The sequence below is a fragment of the Hemicordylus capensis genome, chromosome 1 (assembly GCF_027244095.1).
Source record: "Hemicordylus capensis ecotype Gifberg chromosome 1, rHemCap1.1.pri, whole genome shotgun sequence".
Classification (NCBI taxonomy): domain Eukaryota; kingdom Metazoa; phylum Chordata; class Lepidosauria; order Squamata; family Cordylidae; genus Hemicordylus; species Hemicordylus capensis.
The window spans coordinates 455,917,341-455,938,543 of NC_069657.1; the positions used below are offsets into that span (position 1 = coordinate 455,917,341).

Genomic DNA, 21,203 nt, shown 5'->3' on the forward strand with positions numbered 1-21,203 from the left:
TCTTTTTTAAAAAATAAAAATAAAAATGGGGGTGCACATCTGCTTTCCGGGTCTCCAGTTGTTATGCACAACTAGTTGATCACAGCTGCGTCTGGAAGGGGCCCTACCTTGCATATAATTGATAGGAAATAAATGTTTATGCTCATTAGCTGTGTCCAATGCAGGCATGTCCAAAAAGCAAGAATCCTTTCTCAGAATATGATGTGTTTGCCTCTTTATGAGGAATCAGTGCTGATGACTTTTAGTTTGCCTTAAGTGAATATTAAAATCAAGCTCTCCATCTGTTCAACACAGCAATAGGAGCTTGAAGCCCTAAACAAAACAAGTGGACATTAATTTTTTATTATTATTTATTTATTATATTTGTACACTGCCCCAAACATCCGTCTCTGGACAGCTTACAGCAACATAAAACAAACTGAAACAGAAATTAAAACCTTCAAACAATTTAAAACCACAAGTCTAATTAAAAAGCTTGGGTGAATACATGTGTCTTTAAAGACTTTTAAAAACTTGTCAGAGATGCAGAGGCTCTTATTTCATCAGGAAGAGCATTCCAAAGTCTCGGAATTATGACTGTGTTGGGACTTTAAGCCAATGGCCAAGTATCACAAGACTCCCAATAAAGTTATGAGCAAGGCCTTTCAAATGATGCTCGGGACTGTCCACTCAGCTCATCACCCCTGGTTTCGACACCGTGCTGCTTGGTAGAGTGAAAGGTTTTCTGCTGACTCTTACAAAGATTCCCAGCCAGGGGACAGCAGTTTGTGAAATCTGGTTGGCTTCTAGCCTGATCCCACAACTCAGTTAAGCTTGTTGCTGCATTATGAAGCAGTTTTTATCCCAACAGTCGATCAAGCTGCTCAAAAGAATGCAGCGTTTAGAAAACTCCTAACTGGGACTGAGCCAAAGGCTCTATTGCGAAAACTTTCAGCTCAGACCTTGTGGGGACCAAAGAGGGCATGAAAGCACCTGACCCCCTTCACCTTCCTTTTCCAGGGCCATATGTGGCCCCGAGCAGCTCAGTGTCTCCTGAAAATTGCCACCACCACCCCCACCCCAAGCCTGCTCGAAATGCCACATGTCATGACATAATGTCATTCTGGTGCCTCTTAGAGAAAAGCCAAGGCGAGACCACCAGGAGGTTTTACAGATTGGGCTTCCCCTCTGAATCCAGTCCTGATTGGAGTGTGTCAGTCCACATATTTGCTGGATTTAATCCCTGCGGGCTATCAGGGACCAGGACAGACAGGACTTAGATTCTCCCCGAATGGAGGCTGCAAATTTTGGCTTACGAGTTATGTCCAGGGTAAAAAAAAATAATAATCAAAAAATATCCTCCATTTCCAGCAGCTTTTGGAAAAAAAAACTCCAGGGTTTAGAAAGTATTGATGGAGGTGCTGATGGCTATGCGAATGATCCATCCAATCCCTTGAATTAAAGTGTCTCCAATCAGCTGCAAAGCAGATTCGCTCTTCAGATACCCATAGAGCCCTGTCTGTAAAACCTCCAGCCAACATCCACGGTCAGGGCTAGAATTTCTGCTGTTGCTGCTGTGGCCACGATTTCCCCCCAGCTACCCCCCTTAAAAAAAAAAAAAGAAGTACTGAAACTCCCACCCCCACCCCATCTCATTGCCCATCAGTGGGCACCCTTCCCTTGGTAGCTCCAGGACTGTGCAATGCCCTGGAAGGCGAGCCTTCTGTAGAGCCGTGCCGGAGAACCAGATCGTGTCCAGGGCATGGGTGGAAGACAAGCCTGTTGCGGTGGGCTGGAAAACAGAGGTGCTTTTCAACAGTCGCAAGAGTCAGGATGGAAGGGAAAGGAAGGCCGCCTTTCCCTGGGCAGCTGATGAGCTGGGGTCCGGCTGGCGTGGGGTGGAAGGGAGGCATGGGAGAGGCTGCGTGCAAGAGGGCAGTGGCCCAGGCCCGGCCTGAGGAATTGCTGGCTCGCAGGCCTGTGCCTGAAGCCCTGGCCCAGGCAGGCCCACTGCACGCTCCACTAGGCAACAGATACCTTGTTCTTGGCAAGAGAGGTCCAGGTTGGCCTTTGAATCGCGCGACCCGAGTAAACAGCCAAGAAGCGAGCCTGCCAGCCCCAATGATCTCATCTGTTTTTGCCAGGGAGGAAAAAGTGAGAGCGAAGGTGTTTGACCACAAGACATTGGAGCAGCAGGGAGGGAGGCTGTTGCTGCGCTCCAGAGGAGGCAGGGGCTGAGCAAGGGGGACTCGGGTGGGGGGCACTTGCCTTGCCTACCACCCCAGATTAAAATCAACCAGGCTACTGATTGCCAGGAAGAGGAAGGACTTGTTTCACACACCGCATAATTAACCTGTGGAATTCCTTGCCATGGGATGTGGTGATGGCCACCAGCTTGGATGGCTTTAAAAGGGGCTTAGACAGATTCGTGGAGGACAGGTCTATCAATGGCTACTAGTCTGGTGGCTGTGGGCCACCTCCAGCCTCAGAGGCACGATGCCTCTCAAGACCAGTCGCAGGGGAGCCACAGCCGGAGAGAGGGCATGCCTTTGTCTTCTGCTTGTGGGCTTCTCAGAGGCATTTGGTGGGTGACTGTGGGAAACAGGATGCTGGACTGGATGGGCCTGATCCATCAGGGCTAGTCTTAGGAGTGTCACAGCTGAATTCTCACAGAACTCTCTGACTTGTGCAGCTGCTTGGAGGAAACTCCTTCTTCCACACGCATCTTCCCATCATCAGTCCAGATTGTTGTTGGAGACCCTTCTGCAGGTGCTCCCACCTTCTGAGATTAGGCACTGGTGGAAGAAGGTCTTTTTAGCGGTGATGCCCAAGTGATAGGAGTGCGCATGGACCATTTTCTGCGGTTCGGTTTGAATTTGAACCGGACCGTGGGTTCAATCAACTAAAACTGGTTCAAGGTGGTTCGCCCATAGGGGACATCCATTAAATAATAATTTTTAAAACTCAGACAGTTGTGTAAAACTTGAATTCTTTGAGGAGGTTAGAAAAAGTTATCTGTTCTTAAGTCTTTCAAAACCGAAGCTCTGGCCAGGGAAGAGCATTCTTCTAAAGCTCTTGTTGAATGGCAGATGTGGACAGCTTCTAAAATTTTGTGCTGCAGTCCCCTGCATGTAGTTACTCATGTACAAGTTGCATAGAGATCAGTAGGACTTGCATGGAGATAATGGGAATATTAATAACTTATTTTACATGTTGCAAAATTAAATATTTCAAACCAGATTGGTTACTAAAAGCATTTGAAAGATTAATGAAATTATTAAAGAAATATGAGGAAAGTGTGTGTGTGTGGGGAGGTTTAAAACTCCCTCCTTTTTGCTCTCCGCTTTGTACTCCCCCCCCCATTGGGGGCAGAGTTGCCCTGACAACCCTCAATTTTGAATGATAACAAACCAACCAAAAAGAAAGGCGATCACAAGCCAATCAGAAGGCAGTTGCAGAAAACCAATCAGCAAGGGAAAAACAATGGCGACAACAGCTTTCCAAAATGGTGCTCGGGGTTGCCCGCCATAGCAGCTTGAACCAGGTCTGATTTGGGTTCATCTCGGACCAGCCCCTTTTCCTGAAGGGTGGTCCAATTCATGATTGAAGCGCTCGAACCAGCCCAGTTCATGGCAGACCAGTTCATGATTGAACCAGTTCCGCACATCCCTCCCAAGTGACAGACCTCCTGCCCTAGTCCAGTTTGGTAGAGTTGCTGGCTGCCCTCCAGAACTGGACTGGAGTCTCCAAGAAATGACGGGAATCTCCAGGTAGCTCATGAGGGCAATCCTGGAGATTTTAAAGGCTTGATAGGATGAGAAATCTTTTCATATATGACACCCTATTTGCCAAAATTTCCCTTCAGGGAAGTTCATCCAGGAGGGATGCACAAGCAACCTTTTAACATGTATGAGCCCCATTCCTTCTGGGGACTCAATTCACTTTTGCTTCAGGCCATTTCTATTCATTTGGGGGACATATTCAAGGCTTCATGTTTGCAAACCAATTAGGGGTTCTGATTTTGGGGAGCAGAGGGCGTGTTAAAGGGGAAAAAACCTGAACTCCTCCTTGTACCTGCAGCTCTCTGAGGCTTTACAGACAGGGCTTCTACCCCGAATCTCCTTCAGAGAGCGTGTGTGTTCACACACCAGTTAAACTTACCCCGAAGTCCCTTCGAGATCCTTGGACCCACTCCACACACAGATTGGGCTTTGTCTTGCGAATTCTAGCTTATCTCGAGGTATTTCCGGGGTTTTAAAATGATGGTTTTAAGCTACTTTTTCTGAAAACGCCACAACAAATAGGGAAAGGCACTGACGTAGAATCATTAGCACGATACGGAGGATACCCTCTTTACAGATTCAAATGTAGCTTTTCAGGGCTCTCTCACTCTCCCCCCCCCCCCATTGGCTAGAAGGAAAACACGAAGGAAAATGTGAACTTTCATCAAAAGCAACTCCAGAGCAGAGGGGAGGGGCTCCTTCCCTCAATGCTGTGAGTGTGACCCTCTCAGCATCTACCCTGAAGCATGAAGCCATGTGTGAATAACTCCCAGGGCTTGTTTATCGTCTCTACGTTTAACCACCAAGCAAAGCAAAGCGCTTAGAGAATCCATTTAATCCTGAATCGTTTCAAAATAAGCTGGTTGCCAAATGGCTGGCCCAACTGGACAAACAATATCGACAAAGGGAAGAAGTGATTCCTCCAGCTGACTTGGTTTAAAAAAAAAAAAAAAGGATGAGGAGAGGTTTCTAAAATAAACATGTTAATAGAACAGAATGTCCAAAACCACAAGACCTCAGAGAGAGCTCCGCAGCCTGGCTCAGTCGTTTCGAGATCATAACCTCCACCTGAGTTTTGCCAGGGCATGGCTTGGCTATCGGTGTCTGTCCGATGCTCCCAGTCCAAGCTGGCATTGGCTGATTTGCTGGGCTAGCCGTGCTCAAGGCCCGTCTCCCTATGACCCAAGAGCCGTGTGTGTGTGTGTTGCCATCTTCCATCCTAGCTGTTTGCACCGTGCAAGCTAGATCTGCAAGCAATTAAGGCAATGTTTTGCACACTTCTGATAACTGGAGCAGGTTTTTATTTTCTGGATTAGAATGAGAGGCATGCTTTACTCTTACACTGGCCTCTGTGTGTCCCCGGTCAAGAAGGCCAGAAGGATTTCCAGAGCCCAGTACATTGAATGTGGATTGGGCCCCACACCCTCAACCTACTGGCAAGAATTGCTGCCCCCTCCCCCCCCCCGCAGCATGTGAAGCATGCAGAGGAGCTATGTCCACCCCCTAACCCAATTCAGATCACTCCCTCCCTCTTTGCTTTCTCCAGCAATGGCAGAAGCCTTCCTCATCCTCCTCTTCCTCCACTCCAGCCTCTGACTTTGAAAAGAAGCAGAAGGATGTCGGCATTGGCCCTGCAGTTCTGGGCTACCGCTCGTCTTCTTGCTCTCCTCTTGGACCACTCAGTCAAGACTTGAGCATGGGACCTGCTTTCTGAGCCCTGGGAATATTTCTGGGGGGTGTCAGTTGTAGCACAGGCTGCATCAGGGGATGATGTTGTTGCCCATGAACTGGAAGAAAGGGGAGAGGGAAGATATTAGCAAGACATCACATTTAACTCACTTATCACAAGAAGCAAAGTAAGAGCAAATGAATACAATCCTAGCTCTTAAGCGTCAGCTCAGTATTCACAGGCCCTGATTCTCTGTACATAGTGCCAATCTGAATATGTGTACAGTGTCTTATATTATATTTTTATTATTATTATTATTTACCCGTAGCCCCTTTGGGGGGCTTCCTAAAGGCTGGGGGTTTTTTTTGCAAAGATTCCCCCTCACCCCGCTGGCCTCTAGGGCCTCGCAGGGACCATTTGCGCATGTGCAGTGGCCATTTTTAAAAATAATCTCTTTTTTTAAATAAAAGGCCACTGCAAACAAAATGGCCACTGCGCATGCTCAAATGGCCTCTGCAAAGCCTGGCATGACCTAGAGCCTCACAGAGGCCATTTGAGCATGCATGGTGACCATTTTTTTGGCAGCCATTAAAAAAATAATTTCACAAAATGGCGCCCCCCCTTCAAGTGGTGCCCGGGGCACGTGCCCTGCCTGCCCTACCACTAGATACGCCCCTGGCTTCCCCACTTCACTCCCTTGCCGGGTTGCTGCCAGGTGCCAGATCCTGGAGCTGCAACGGCACCATGTACATGGACCAAGAAATGAGCGAAGCCTGTTTTTGCCTTTGTGGGGGGTGGGCACGGATTCCTGTTATGTGTCGGGTCCTAACAACTTGCCTCAAGGCAGAAATCTGTTTCGAAGGGCCTCCTCAAACAGGCTAATCCCCCTTTATTTTTTAAAAATGACTTGCTTTCTCCCCACCGTCCTCTTTCCAGTCCTGTTCCAGCAAAAGACTCCGCCAAGTCATGCAAAATTCCAGCACTGCAACTTTGTGCCAGGAATGTGGAAAGTGCGAAGCAGCTGAGGAGATGCTGTGTCTGTGGGCTGAAATACAGCAACATGCATGAAAAAAACCAACAACATAAGCATCCTCCAGAGCAATGCTTTTGTTTCTTGTAAAGCGCCTCCCTTCTCCTTGCTTGGCCCCTGCCTTGGTGCTCCGCTTGCATCCCCCCTTCATGTTCCACGCAGGGCCTCTTGCTTTGGCCCTTCGTAGAGGTGATGACACCAAAGAGATTAAATGTGATGGACGGATGCATGAGGAGGAACACGGAGGGGTGTGTGTGCTCTGCTGCAGCCCTGGGCCTTGCTTAGGAAGAAGCCCAAGAGAGCCTCATTCAGAAGTTCTTCTTCCACTGTCCAAAGTGGGAATCGAAGTCCTGCTTGCCCCACCAATACCTCTGCTGTCCATCCTCCTTCCCCCTCCCTCCGGGGGTGGGGTGGGGCTCTGCTCCTGCTTAGAGAGGCCAACAGCCTTCTTCGGAAGCAGCCAAGGCTGTAGGCATGATGGCAGGGACTTCCGTGATCGGGAGATGGCTGGGGGAGTGCGGGCCTTCACGCTTACTTCAGAGGAAGGCTGTAAGTCCAAGTAAGTGTAAGTACCCCGGCAGGGCGGGGCGGGGGGGGGATGATGAACGATGCGGAGGCAGGGCGGGACTTCCATTCTCCTTTTGGAGAGTGTAAGAAGAACTTCGGAATGAGAAGAAGGTGGAGGAGAGCTGGTCTGGGGGTAGCCGGCATGAATGGTCCCCATTGCTAAGCAGGGTCCACCCTGGTTGCCTATGAATGGGAGACTAGGAGTGTGAGCACTGTAAGATATTCCCCCATCAGGGGATGGAGCCGCTCTGGGAAGAGCAGAAGGTACCAAGTTCCCTCCCTGGCAGCATCTCCAACACAGGGCTGAGAGAGATTCCTGCCTGCCACCTCGGAGAAGCCGCTGCCAGTCTGTGTAGACAATACAGAGTGAGATGAACTGATGGTCCGATTTGGCAGAAGGCAGCTTCCGATGATCCAGTGAACCATAAAGCAGTCTTGTGCTTTCAGTGAAATATTGAGGGGGCAGACATAAGACCCTTCCTCACAATGAGTCAGAGAGCTGCTCCGTATAGCCCAGGGCTCTCAGCCCTCAGCCCTCGAGCTGCCATGGGCTACAGCTCCATGTCGCAGGGAAAGCTCATCCATTCCCAGGGCAACAGGGCAAGCAGCTGCATGTCAGGATCCTCACCTGTGGACCATCCATGCAAGAATTCTCACCTGTGCTCCCCTAACTTTGTACATGCGTGAGGAGCCCTTTTAAAGGGGCCCCAGCATCACATCTGCCCTGGCCCCCATTAATTCGCTTGGCAGCCCTGGGGCCAGCAGCAGAGGGGACATGCAGATGTGGCAGCCTTCCAGGAGTGGAACAGAGCTGAGCTGGGATGTGGCCTCCGCCCACTCCTGCAGCCATGGTTGTTTCCCGTGTTTGTTCCATTAACCACAACTCCTCCTCTGACTGTCTCTGGCTATCGCTGAAGGATGGGGGCTGGAGAGGGGCCTCTTCTTGGATTCCTTGGGGGTTTCACATGTGCTCATGTCTGCCATGAAGGGGAAGTGGCCCTGACTCTTTGAAACCAGGGTCCCTTTTCACATTGGCCTTGTGCTTGCTGCTATGTGATGGGTGGGGGGGGGGAGGAGGGGAAGAAATTGGTGCCACGTTGGAAGAATATCACTTTTAGACCCACCCACCCACCCCGCTGCCTTAGGACCAGGCAGAAGAGTCGTTGCTGACGAACACTTCATTTTGTGTTTCTTCAAACGAGACACTTGGCAAGGTGGGGACCCACTGAGAAGGAACAGTCTCCTCATAGCAGGTAGAATGATTAGATCTGGGGTTCCCAACCTTTTAAAACAAGGGCACCCATTCTGCAGCAAACCTTCAGTTCAGGAGAGAGAGAGAGAGAGAGAGGAGTGCATCAACCCTCAGCACAGTGACTGTTGCTGGTGTCTATCTTATATATTTTTTAAATTGTGAGGGCTTCGGGGACAGGGATCTATCTATCTATCTATCTATCTATCTATCTATCTATCTATCTATCTATCTATCTATCTATCTATCATTCATTCATTCATTCATTCATTTCTCTATGTGAACCGCTTTGGAAACTTTTTTGTTGAAAAGCAGCATATACCTATTTGTTGTTGTAGTGAAATGTTGCAGTTCTGAAAAAGGCTGCTCCAATCATTGAGGTCGTTGTGTGGCAACCATCTCTACCCGGGCTAGTGCAGCTCTTCTCAGAGAGAGCAGGTGGCCAGAACCACAGGGACTGGTCCCACCCCAGAGGGGCTCCCCCACTGGGTCACCTGGGGTTTCTACCCATTCTAAAAGTGAGGGGGGTGGGCACATGCCTGGTTGTGTGGCAGCCTAAGCTTCCATAGAGCCAGGTGGCAGTGAGGAAATCCTCCAATGCACTGCGATCCTCGTGTGGTGCATTGTGGGATGTAGGAGGACCCAGCCTGCTTCCCCTTCTCGCCCTTGCTGCTCCTGTGCCTGGGTCTGCAGCGCTGCAGAGCCCAGAGGCAGCATTGATCATGTGGGGAAGCAGGGGTGTATCTAGGGTGGGGCAGGAAGGGCACATGCCCTGGGCGCCACTTGAAGGGGGGGCACCATTCTTAAAAATTAAAATTGTTTTTTAAATGGCTGCCAAAAACAAAATGGCCACCGTGCATGCTCAAATGGCCTCTGTGAGGCCCTAGGCCATGCCAGGCCTTGCAGAGGCCATTTGAGCATGTACGGTGGCCATTTTGTTTTCAGCGGCCATTAAATTTTTTTTTTAAAAAAACGGCCACCACACATGCTCAGATGGTCCCTGTGAGGCCCTAGAGGCCAGAGGGGGGACCTTTGCAGACCCCCCCCCCCCCACATGGCCTTTAGGAAGCCCCCCCCAAAGGGGCTACAGGTAATTTTTATATATATACACACACATATACATATACATATACATACATAAAATATAATAGAAGTCACTGTAGACATACTTAGTTTGGCACTATGTACAGAGAATCAGGGCTTGTGAATACTGAGCTGATGCTTATGAGCTAGGATTGTATTCATTTGCTCTTATTTTGCTTCTTGTGATAAGTGATTTTGCTTCTTGTGATAAATATGATGTTTTAATATTATGGCTATTAATGGTGAGTTTGTCTTTGAATCGGTGTGAAATCCTTAGTATTAAGCCCCACTGTGAGTTTCTTGCTCTCTTTCTCTCATTTTAATTGTCTTTCTGAAATACTAGAATATATTCCAAGCAGTGACACAGTTTACTCTGCATATCCTTTAATTCTTTCAGAGTATCTGGGAAAAGTCAAATTCTCAATTTATTTTTAAAACTTATGTAATAGCTATGCTACAATGCATAGTAGAGAATTAGACAGGCACTTCTGTTTACTTTTCCAAGAACACCTCCAGATAGTATTTGGGTATTTCATGAGCCCCAGAATACTGAAATTCGTAGTTTTCCAGCGTTTTTTGGTCTGGCTACGTCCACTGCTAAATAGTTTTTGAAACATTAAAAGATTAACAAGCTTGACTTGTATTTTTCAGCTGATATTATGGTAAAGTTATCTGAAAGATGGGTGTCAGATGTTTGGACAGGGGGCGCAATTTCAGTGCTTGCCCTAGGCGCTATTTTCCCTAGATACGCCTCTGGGGGGAAGGCAGGCAGGTGTCTGCCTCCTTGCCAGCCCTCTCTACCCCTAGTGATTTCGGTCGTGAGAATGACCTCACCGGCATACATCCACACTAAGTTACTCATGAGTAATCCCATTGAAATTAATGGACTCTATTAATTTCAGTGGGAGGACTCTGTGCTAATGGGCTTAAACCTGTCAGTCAGGCTGAGGGGAGGGGCATGCTGAGCTTCAGCATGCAGCCAGCCAATCAGGAGCAGCTTCCCCTTCTGCAGCCAACACTTCCCTGAGGACCGGTCAGCTTGAGGCCAGCAAGCCTCAGATGGGGAACAAATAGTGGAGCTGCCACACGGGCACTCAGGAGAGCTCGTGCCCCCTGCTGGCAATCCCTGGATTAGACCATTGAACAGACCCATCCCCACGTCTCTGGGAAGGCTGGAAAAGTCCCAGGACTTCATCCAATGGGAAGTTCTGCTGCAAGAGCACAGCTCTGGTCCGTGCCAAGGGGGCTTGTGCAGCAGACCTTCCCACTGGGGTGTGCACTTGAAAATAATGCCCCTCTGCCAGGGCAACCCCCTCGCCCATCACATGGCAGCAGGAACAAGAGGAGCGTGAAAAGGAGAAGTGCTGCGGGAAGAGAGGCTCAGCCCATGCAGCTCTACCTGGTGAATGGCCAGCCTGCAGGCAGTGCAGCTCTCATGAATGCTGGTGCAGGGCAGGATGGGAAAGAGAGGAGCTTCCAGGAACCAGAGGCCTCCGTGCATCGCTTGGCACCCTCCGGGCTCGTGAGGACGAGCCACCTACTGCTAGGCTAGCTGGCCTGTTCTCCTTAAAGCCACCCCATGTCCGTCTCTCTGCTAAGAGCTAGCCTTCCAGACTTCATAGCAAAGTCTGCTCAGTGCAACAGCTGAGCACGACCTAAAGGCCTGCAGGGTGTGTGTGTGTGTGTGTGAACACCCTTGGTGGGTGCCCCCCCCACACACACATCCCGCTCTCTAATTTGAACCAAATGTGCTGGGTTAATATCGCCTTCTTCTTCTTCTTCTTCTCCTTCTATAAACAAGAGGTTGCATCACCAGCGGCTCCAGGCCAAGCAGATTCTAATAATATTTTCAGTCATTACTATTTTATTCTTATTTGGCTGAGTTTGGCTTCCATCCCAATGTGCCCTGGGCCTGCTCTGGAGAATGGGCCGTAAATTTAAACTCCCTAGAAAGACTCTCATTCTCTTGTTAAAAGGAATTGTAACCAGGTTCCGCTTTGCGTCTGGCTCCTTGGAGTGCAGGGTGGAAAAGCAGGCTCTGAGCATGGCTTGGTTGTGGGGTGGGCGGGACATGGGGAGGCCAGAAAAGCTGTGCTTACTCTGCATGCCTTAAGTTGCAGCCAGTTCCGGACTGAGACCCTTTAACAACCGGGTTGGACACCCCACCCCTGCCCTGGGGTGCAGCTTTCTCTCGGCCTTCCCTGTTTTGTAGAAGTGGTCGCTGTGTGTCACAAAACACACAACAGTGGTTGCTCAGCAACTGCAGCAGATCCTCCCAGTTTGGAACATCTGAGTTGGCTCCTGAAATCTTCCATAAGAACATAAGAGCAGCCCTGCTGGATCAGGCCCATCTAGTCCAGCATCCTGTTTCACACAGTGGCCCACCAGATGCCGCCTCTGGGGAGCCCATGGGGAAGAAGTGAGAGCATGCCCCCTCTCCTGGAGGCTTCACACACAGGGCTTCTACCCCGAATCTTCTTCAGAGGAGAGTGTGTGCATTCACATACCAGCCAAGCTTACCCGGAAGTCCCTTCAAGATCCTTGGACCCACTCCACACACAAGTCGGGCTTTGTCTTGCGAATTCCAGCTTATCTCAAGGTCTTTCCGGGTCTTTTAAATGCTGGTTTTAAGCTACTTTTTCTGAAAACACAGGAGCAAATAGGGAGAGGCACTTCCGTAGAATCATTAGCATGATAAGAGAGATACTCTCTTTACAAATGCAGATATAGCTCTTTAGAAAGCTCTCCCCCCCACCCCATTGGCTAGAAGGTAAACGCATCCCATGTGAACTTGTCTCAAAACGTAATCCAAGAGCAGAGGGGAGGGGCTGCTTCCCTCAATGCCATGAGTGTAGTTCTAACTTCTAAGTGGCTTTGCTCAACATTTACCCCGAAGCATGAAGCCTTGTGTGAATAACTCCCTGCTGTTACTCCCCTGCAACTGGTACTCAGAGGCATCCTGCCTTCGAGGCTGGAGGTGTCATATAGCCATGAAGACTAGTAGTCACTGCTAGGCGTGTCCTCCATTAATTTGTCTAAAGTAAAGTGTGCCATCAAGTCAGTGTCAACTCCTGGCTCCCACAGAGCCCTGTGATTGTCTTTGGTAGAATACAGGAGGGGTTGGCCATTGCCTCCTCCCGCACAGTATGAGAAGATGCCTTTCAGCATCGCTTAAAGCCATTCAAGCTGGAGAGACCATTTAAAAAAAAGATTTTAATGTGTTTGTTTTTGACCTCCAGACCTCCCGTAGCTCCTTTTCCAGTTCTGAATGGGGCCTGTCTCTCTCTCCCCTCTACATCGCATTCTTCACTTGAGTTATGTTTGCTTATCACAATCCATCCTAGCATTCCAGGAGGCACATTAAGGATGGGGCTCACTGGTGGAGCATTTGCTTCGCACACAGAAGGTCCCAGGGTTGGTCCCTGGCAGCATCTCCAGGAAGGGCTCAGAAAGATTCCGAAGCTTGACCCATCCAGCACAGTACCACATGCAGTGCCCCATAGACGGGCACTGGGCTGAAGTGGTCCTCTCCGGAGTCTGTCTCCCAAGCAGATGTTTAGCCACCTGAGAGCCCTTTTAACTGGAGAGGCCAAGGGAGACCAACGGCTGAACCCAGGACCTTGCGTGTGCAAAGCATGTGCTCTGCTGCTGGGCCGCCACAGCCAGGCCCCGAGCATGACTGAGCATTCCCTTCCCAGCAGATCGTGCTCCCACCCACGGCCCGTGCTCCCGTGGGTGGGATGTTGGGTGGGCTCTGTTCGTGTGAGTGGCTCGGATTGCCATGGAGTCGGGTTCTGCTGAGGCCCCAGGGCCAACTGTCACAATCGTTCTGGGTCAGGGCAAGCATCCTACTCGGTCTGGGGAGCTGTGCGCACTCCTGAACTTGGAGTCTGTCGGCAAACAACTAGGTAGGAGGAGGGGAGTGGCCATGGGCGAGAGAGGGGCTGGGAGGCCGGCTTTTCTCCTGCCTTGTTCAGGTGCTGGTGGGACGGCCTCTTCCCACCCAGCTCCTCTCTCCGAGATGATCCCTCCCCTCTCTGCCTACCTAGTTTGCCAACAAACAGCTAACAGGCTATTGAAAATCGGGAGCACACTGAGCTGCGGAAACTGGATAGGGTCCTTGTCCTACTCTCTTAACAGTCATGTGAACTGCAAGGAGTCCCAACCTAGGGTCCCCAGACATTGTTGGACTACAGCTCCCATCATCCACAGCTGCAACGGCCAAAGGCCATTTGGCAGGGTTCAGTGGGTGCCCCATGGCCTAGACCAGGGGTTCCCAAGCTGTGGTACCTCAGATGTGGCTGAGCTACAACTTCCATCACCCCCAGCTATAATTTATTGTGACTGGGGTAATGGGAGTTGTCGTTCAGCCACATCTGGAGCAGTCTTCCCTCTCACAGGGATTCCCAGATGTTGTTGACTACAACTCCCATAACCCCCAAGCCAAAGCCATTGCAGCTGGGGATTCTGGGAGTTGTAGTCAACAACCCTGTTAGCGGGAACACTGATCTGGAGTGTTCCACAGGTGGGGAACCCCTGGGCTAGACATTGGGTCCCCAGACATTGTTGGACTACAGCTCCCATCATCCCCAGGTCATGTGGCCTTTGCTGTTGTGGCTGCAGGTGATGATGGGGATTGTAGTCCCACAGCATCACCAAGGCTGGGAAACCCTGGTCTAGAAGTCAAAACTTTGGATGGGGAGGTGGCTGCATTGAGTCTCCAATGCACAAGCCGGTAGGGCACGGAGGTGCCACTTCCCATGCTGGAGAGACTTATTTGGAACTGTGGATAGTAACAGATGGTAGGACAACCAGGTACTTCTGCTGTGAATAATGTACCTCCGTCTCTCCTTGTGAGTTTACTTAGGGAAATAAGTGCCATTGCATCATCACGTCACATGATTCCCTGCCCCCTCCACTTTATCGGCTGCTGCTGCCCCTGGGGGCGGGTCTAAGGAAACCCATGCTGTAATGAAATCACATCACTCTTGCCAAAGGTTATGGGGAAAGAAGGGGAAGGGACCCTCGCTCTCGGTTTTCCATGGCAACCCCATGGTGCTCCCTGGAATGTTTTGTTACTTTGATTACTTCTTCCTCTTGGTGCCAAGTTGTGGATCATCATCCCTTTGCCCAAGGTGGCGTGGCTGGGCCCAGAACTGTAAACTTGGAGATGATATTGCAAGAATTTTCTTTCCAGGTGGGCGTTGAGGGACCTTTTATAGCTCAGGGGTTGTTTTTTATGATACGGTTTTAAGTTACATAGAGTTTGCACACGTTGCTTGTGGTGAACGGTGACACTTATTCTTGTCTTCATTGCATGTTTCCATTGCCATTTTTATTTGTATCTGCATTTATTCTTCATTCGCCACCTCAGTCTAAATATTGTTTGTGCAGAGGCGGAGGGAGCAGAGAGGTACCAATATAGGAATCAGAAAACAGCTCTAAGCTGGTGTCATCGAGCTCACCCCTGGGCTGGATGTGGGTCTGGTGTTTTCCACAGCCAGGAGCAGAGCTGGCCTAGGACATCCTGGCCCCCAAGGGGCCAATCAAGATGGTATACACAGACACAGACACAGACACAGACACAGACACACACACACACACACACACACACACACCACTAGTTGACATGGGGCACAATTCCCTGGGTGAAACTCCTTCTCAGGCCCCATTGAAAGGAATAGAAGTTGGGCAAAGGCAGAATAGCACCTGACATCTTTTAACACTTGTGTTTGTAACACCATCTAAGCCAGTGGCGAATCAGCAGATCTTGGGGTAGATAATTTCAAGAAGTGCTTCCATTTGCCTGTCCTAAGAACATAAGAACAGCCCTGCTGGATCAGACCCAAGGAAGCCCATCTAGTCCAGCATCGTGTTTCACACAGTGGCCCACCAGATGCCTCTGGGAAGCCCCAAAGGCAAGAGGTAAGGGCATGCCCTCTCTCCTGCTTCTGTTACTCCCCTGCAGCTGGTACTCAGAGGCATCCTGCCTCTGAGGCGGGAGATGGCCTATAGCCCTCCGACTAGTAGCCAATGATAGACCTCTCCTCCATGAAGTGATCCAACCCCCTCTTAAAGCCATCCAGGTTGTTGGCTGTCACCACATCTTGTGGCAGAGAACTCCAGAAGTTGATTATGCATTGTGTGAAAAAGTACTTCCGTTTGCTGGTCCTAAATTTCCTGGTGAGCAATTTCATCTATTATTCCTGTCCTGAATCCCATGAAATCAGAGGGTGGAAAGTTCCAGGCAGACGAAGTGAAGTCGTTCTTTATACTACACATTACTCAAGGCATTTGCTCCCAAAAATGGTGGTGATGGCCACAATCTTAGGTTGCTTTCAGGGAGAGGGAGGAGGAAGAGGAGGAAAAGTCTACATATCACATGTGTGGTGGAGAGGTCTATCCACAGCCATGATAGCTAGGTGGAGCCTCCATGTCCAGAGGCAGTATACCTCTGAGTGCCAAGTGCTGAGGAGGAACTGCAGGAGAGGACTGTTGCTTGTGGCTTCCCATCTGGGTGGCCACTGTGGGAAATGAGATGCGGAACAAGAATGGCAGTCCCAGCCTGATCCATGGGCAGGGCTCTCCTGTTGAATTTACTGGACAAATATTTTTTATTTATTATATATTTTAAATATTGATATCCTGCCCCTCCAGTGCACTACTGCTCAGGGCAGCTCACATCCATAAAATAGATACCATATACAATAAAAGTAATAAAATGAAACAAGTCGAGTAAACAAATTAAAAGTTAGGTTAAAAACCACCCTCAGTATTAAAAAATACTCTCATGCTGAGCAACGTGAGGACAGCGTAGTTAAGCCAAGCCGTTTTCTTGCCCAAGGCAGACAATCCAAAGAGCAACCCCTTCCCAATAAGGTGGTGGTTTTGGTGGGGAGACAATCTCCCAGAGGTCCCCCCCCCGTGTGCAAGGCTCTTTGACATGAGTGGGAGCTCTGCGAGATCAGGAGACCAGCACTCGAGGGAGAACAGCGCTGGCTGACCCACCTCCCCCAGGCTTTAATGAGCCACCCCATTTCCAAGGAATCCTCCCCTGGCCTCCCCTTGAAAACTCCCAGGAGCTTAACTGGCTCCAGCTCATTAGCGGAGCCAGACCATGGGTGGCCCGTGTCCGGCGGGTGGCCCCGCTCGCCCCACCCCCTACGTCTGTCATCAGACGTGGGGTGTGGTCTGGCTCCGTTCAGGAGCTAGATCCAGGCCAGTGCTGTATTTGCAGCGTGGCCAGGTATGGCTCTTCCTTGTCTTAAAGGCAGGAAGAGCCACTCCTGGCCGCGCTGCGAATGCAGCACTGGCCATTTAGCTCCCGAACGGGGCCGCGCAGCCCCGCTCGGGAGCTAAACCAGCACCCCGCGTCTGACATCAGACGTGGGGAGCATGTCGGGGCTGCGAGGCGCTGCCCCCGAGGGGCAGCAGCATGGGTTCCTTGAACCTGGTCGCCCAATAGTGGCTACGCCCCTGCTCCAGCTAACTCCCCAGCCCTGGGCCTCCTTCTTCACCAAAAGCTGCCAGAGGTGCGCAGTTGTGCTTGATGGACAACTGAGAATGGAGATAACCAAAGATTTCACCTGGGACTCACCCCTGAGCCTCTGGCAGCAAAGAATTCTCAGAGAGGAGAGCATGATTGGTCCCCTTTGCTAAGTAGGGCCCACCTTGGTTTGCATTTGAATGGGAGACTGCATGTGTGAGCACTGTAAGGTCTTCCCCTTAGGAGATGGGGCCATAGGTCAGTGGGAAAGCAAGACAGACCCAGGTTCAATCCCTGACAGCATCTCCAAGTAGGGCTGGGAAAGACTCCTGCCTGCAACCTTGGAGAAGCCTCCACCAGCATGTGTGGGCAGTATTGAGTTAGATCAGGCCTGCTCAATTTAGGCTCCCCCCAGCTGTTTTTGAAGCTTGGTGTACTGGTTAGATTGCTGGACTAGGACCGGAGAGACCCGAGTTCAAATCCCCATTCAGCCATGAGACTTGCTGGGTGAGGCTGGGCCAGTCACTTCTCTCTTAGCCTAACCTCCCTCACAGGGTTGTTGTGAGGAGAAACCTAAGTTTGTAGTACACCGCTCTGGGCTGCTTGGAGGAAGAGCAGGATATAAATGTGAAAATAAGTAAGTAAGTGAGTTACCCCCAGCCACAGTGGCCAATAGCCAGGGATTTTGGGAATTGCAGGCCAACATCTGCAGAAAGGCTGAAGTGGAGCAGCCCTGAGCTCAATGGGCTGATGGTCTGACCCGGTAGAAGGCAGCTTCCTCTGTCTTCCCTGTCTTCCATTTCCCTCTGGGGTCCCATTTTGCAGATGTCAATACCACGGTTGAAGTCATATGGGGGGAGGCTTGGGGAGCCCCTGGGCATAAGCCCCCAAAGGGCTGAGCTTGGAGCAGGTTGGGCTCCTCTGATGCAGCCCTTTGACCCTGCAGTCTTGGCTGGCTGGCTGGCCTGGGGATTGGCAGTTCCCAGGGCGCCCGAGCGGGCCTGCCAGCAACCAGCTCCAGATCGCCTACAAGCCTCAGCTGGAGTTAATTATAGTGCGGAGAACCCAGCCCAGGCCCCAAATTGCCAATCCAGAAAGCAAAACGGATTATTAAGCAATTAGAAGGAGGGGGCAGGGAGGATGTGCAACCTCCCGCTCGGAGCCTTTTTAAAGAACATTTTTCGCAGCAAAACCCAGAAGCAGCCATCGGTTCTTTGCTGTCTTCACATCACACCCAAAGTGCCAGACCAAAGTCGCAAAAGAAAAAGAGCTTGCTGCATGAGCGCTAGTCTGAAAGTCTGGAAATGAGACAGGCATGTTCTCAAGGGGCCCCCGCTTTATTTTATATGATTTTTATTTTGTTTTGTTTTGTTTGTTTATTTAGCAGATTTCTATACAGCTCCATATTGAAATCTCTGAGCAATTTACAATTTTAAAACACAATCGGCAACTAAAACCTTAATTCTTTACACAGAAATTGGATAACTTGGGGGTTCTCAGACTCGGGTTCCCAGTTAACGGCTGAGACCATTGTGGCTGGGGATGATGGGAGTTGTAGTCCAACATCTGATATAGACATGATAGAAGTCTATAAAATCATGCGTGGTATGGAGAAAGTGGATAGAGAGAAATTCTCCCTCTCACATAACACTAGGACCAGGGGTCATCCCATGAAATTGATGGCCAGGAAATCTAGGACCAGCAAAGAGGTACTTTTTCACACAAAGCATCATCCACTTGTGGAATTCTCTGCCACAATGTGGTTACAGCCAACAACCTGGATGGCTTGAAGAGGGGTTTGGATAACTTCATGGAGGAGAGGTCTATCATTGGCTACTAGTCGGAGGGCTATAGGCCACCTCCCGCCTCAGAGGCAGGATGCCTCTGAGTACCAGCTGCAGGGGAGTAACAGAAGCAGGAGAGAGGGCATGCCCTTGCCTTTGGGGCTTCCCAGAGGCATCTGGTGGGCCACTGTGCGAAACAGGATGCTGGACTAGATGGGCTTCTATGGGCCTGATCTAGCAGGGCTGTTCTTATGTTCTTATCTGGGGACTCAAGTTTAAGAACTTTTGAAATAATGTAAAGGAGGCGGAGCAGGGTTGCAGGGGGAAGAGCTCAACTCCTGGGCCCCACTTTTTTGAATGCACTCCAGGGTCTCAATGCACATGTTCACGGAACATGTGGAGGCTGGGAGTGAGGACAGTGGGATCGATCCCACCCCTATGCCCCCTGTTAGTGCATGAGGAGACTAAAGAGGTGTAATGTTTCTAAAGGGAACCAAGGTGTGGAAAAGGGAAGAGCTTCCATTTTGGGGAAACAGCAACCAAGGATGCCTCTCCTGGTGCCCTTGCTGACAGCATGGATGGTGTCGTCACAAGGGCATCCCTGGTGGCTCTCCCTGGTGCCCCCCTGGCTCATTAGGATGAGCCGCTCTTGCCTCTCCACTCTTGGGTCCCGTGACATCAGAGGATGTCACGGGACCCAAGAGTGGAGAGGCAAGAGCGGCTCATCCTAATGAGCCAGGGGGGCACCAAATGGGGTGCAACTGCCTCTGGTTCCTGGACACCCTAGTTGGTCCTCTCTCTCCCACTCCACCCCAGTGTTAACTCTCTCCTCTCAGGGTGGGGCAAGGGAGAGAGAGGAGCAACTAGAGCTGCCAGGAACCAGAGGCAGCCCTGCGTCCTTTGGCAGCCCCCGGGCTCCTTAGGACCAGCTACTGCTGTGGAGAGAGCATCTCTAAGGCACACACACGGCTGAGCCTCTGATGTCTCCTCCTTCTTCTTCCCCCTCCCAGTGTCTCGGCCTCAGAGCTCTCCTGAAGACCTGAAGGTGCTAACGGGGAACGTGAACCACCTGAACGAGAGCTTCCGGGACCTCCAGCTGAAGGTGGTGCACCTGCCCTTCAAGGGAGACTTCTTGGAGCACATCTGGCGCTTGCAAGACCTCCTGCAGAACCACTCGGACTCTCTCCTGGTGATGACTGGCTCCCTGCAGAAGCTGGAAGGGGCCCTGGGGAGCCTGCAGGCCCAGGCAGCTCAGACGGACCGCGTCGTCTCCGGCCTGCGGGACGCTCTCCACCAGCAAAGCGACGCGGCCCAGATGGAGCTCTACAAGCTCTCGGTGGAAGGGAACAGCAGCCGCCTGCTGCTGAGGCACCACGAGGGCTTGCTGCGGGAGCTGGCCTCCCACGTGGAGAGCCTGGGCGACCAGCTGACCGAGGTGGGCGGGGACGTGGGCAACATGAACAGGACCCTCTCCTATGACGTGGGCATCCACCACACCCGCATCCAGGACTTGCAAGTGCTGATCAGCAACGCCACCGAGGACGCGCGGCAGATGCGCCTCGTCCACATTGCCATGGAGCAGCAGCTCAAGCACGAGCTGGCCATCCTGAACAACGTGACGGAGGACCTGCGGCTCAAGGACTGGGAGCACTCCGTCGCCTTGAGGGACATCTCCGTCATCCGAGGTAGGGGCCGCAAGAGCTCTGTGCTAGTCTCGGGCGGGGGGTGGTGGTTTTGTTAAGCGTTAAGAACACAAGAACAGCCCTGCTGGGTCAGGTCCAAGGAGGTCTATCTAGCCCAGCATTCTGTTTCCCACAGTGGCCCACCAGCTGCCCCGAGAAGCCCTCAGGCAAGAGGTGAGGGCATGCCCTCCCTCCTGCTGTTGCTCCCCTGCCACTGGCATTTAGAGGCATCTTGCTGGAAGTAGCCTATAGCTACTAGACTAGTAGCCATTGATAGAGCTGTCCTCCATGAATTTGTCCAAGACCCTTTTAAAGCCACTAAGCTCGTGGCCATCACCACATCCAGTGGCAGAGAATTCCATAGATTAATTATGGACTGTGTGAAAAAAGACTTCCTTTTGCTGCTCCTAAATTTCCTGGTCTTCAGTTTCATGGGATGACCCCTGGTGTTGTGAGACTGGGAGAGTAATTTATCTCTGTCCACCCTCTCCACTCCATGCATAACTTTATATACCTCGATCATATCTCCCCTTAGTCACCTCTTTTCCAAACTAAAGAGCCCCAGATGCTGTAGCCTAGCCTCCTAAGGAAGGTGCTCCAGGCCCCTGATCATCTGGGTTGCCCTCTGCTGCCCCTTCTCCAGTTCCGTGATGTCCTTTGTATGTCTCATTTTGAATTTCTTATGAATGTAGGAAGCTGCCTTCTGCTGCATCAGACCCTTGGTCCATCTAGCTCAGGATAGGCTACACCAGGGATGCAGCACTTCAGCACTCCAGCTGTTTTTGGACTACAGCTCCCATCGTCCCCAGCCACAGTGGCCAATAGTCGGGGATGCTGGGAGTTGTAGTCCAACATCTGCAGGAGGGCCAAAATTCAGGAGCCCTGGTCTACT

The 21,203-nt window shown here is 51.0% G+C and overlaps 1 protein-coding gene across 6 annotated transcripts in view; it reads left to right on the forward strand.

Moving 5' to 3' along the window:
• The window catches only part of SCARA5 (scavenger receptor class A member 5), a 107,208-nt gene that overhangs the window by 39,208 nt on the left and 46,797 nt on the right, over positions 1-21,203 (forward strand). For 3 of the 6 annotated variants that reach the window (XM_053249744.1, XM_053249785.1, XM_053249751.1), the window contains one exon: positions 19,640-20,314. In XM_053249744.1, the coding sequence (XP_053105719.1) occupies positions 19,640-20,314 (675 nt within the window). Of the gene's footprint in view, positions 1-11,832; positions 11,959-13,149; positions 13,268-14,367; positions 14,557-19,639; positions 20,315-21,203 lie in introns of those variants that run through there. The other 3 variants (XM_053249760.1, XM_053249775.1, XM_053249765.1) reach the window with 3 other exon arrangements.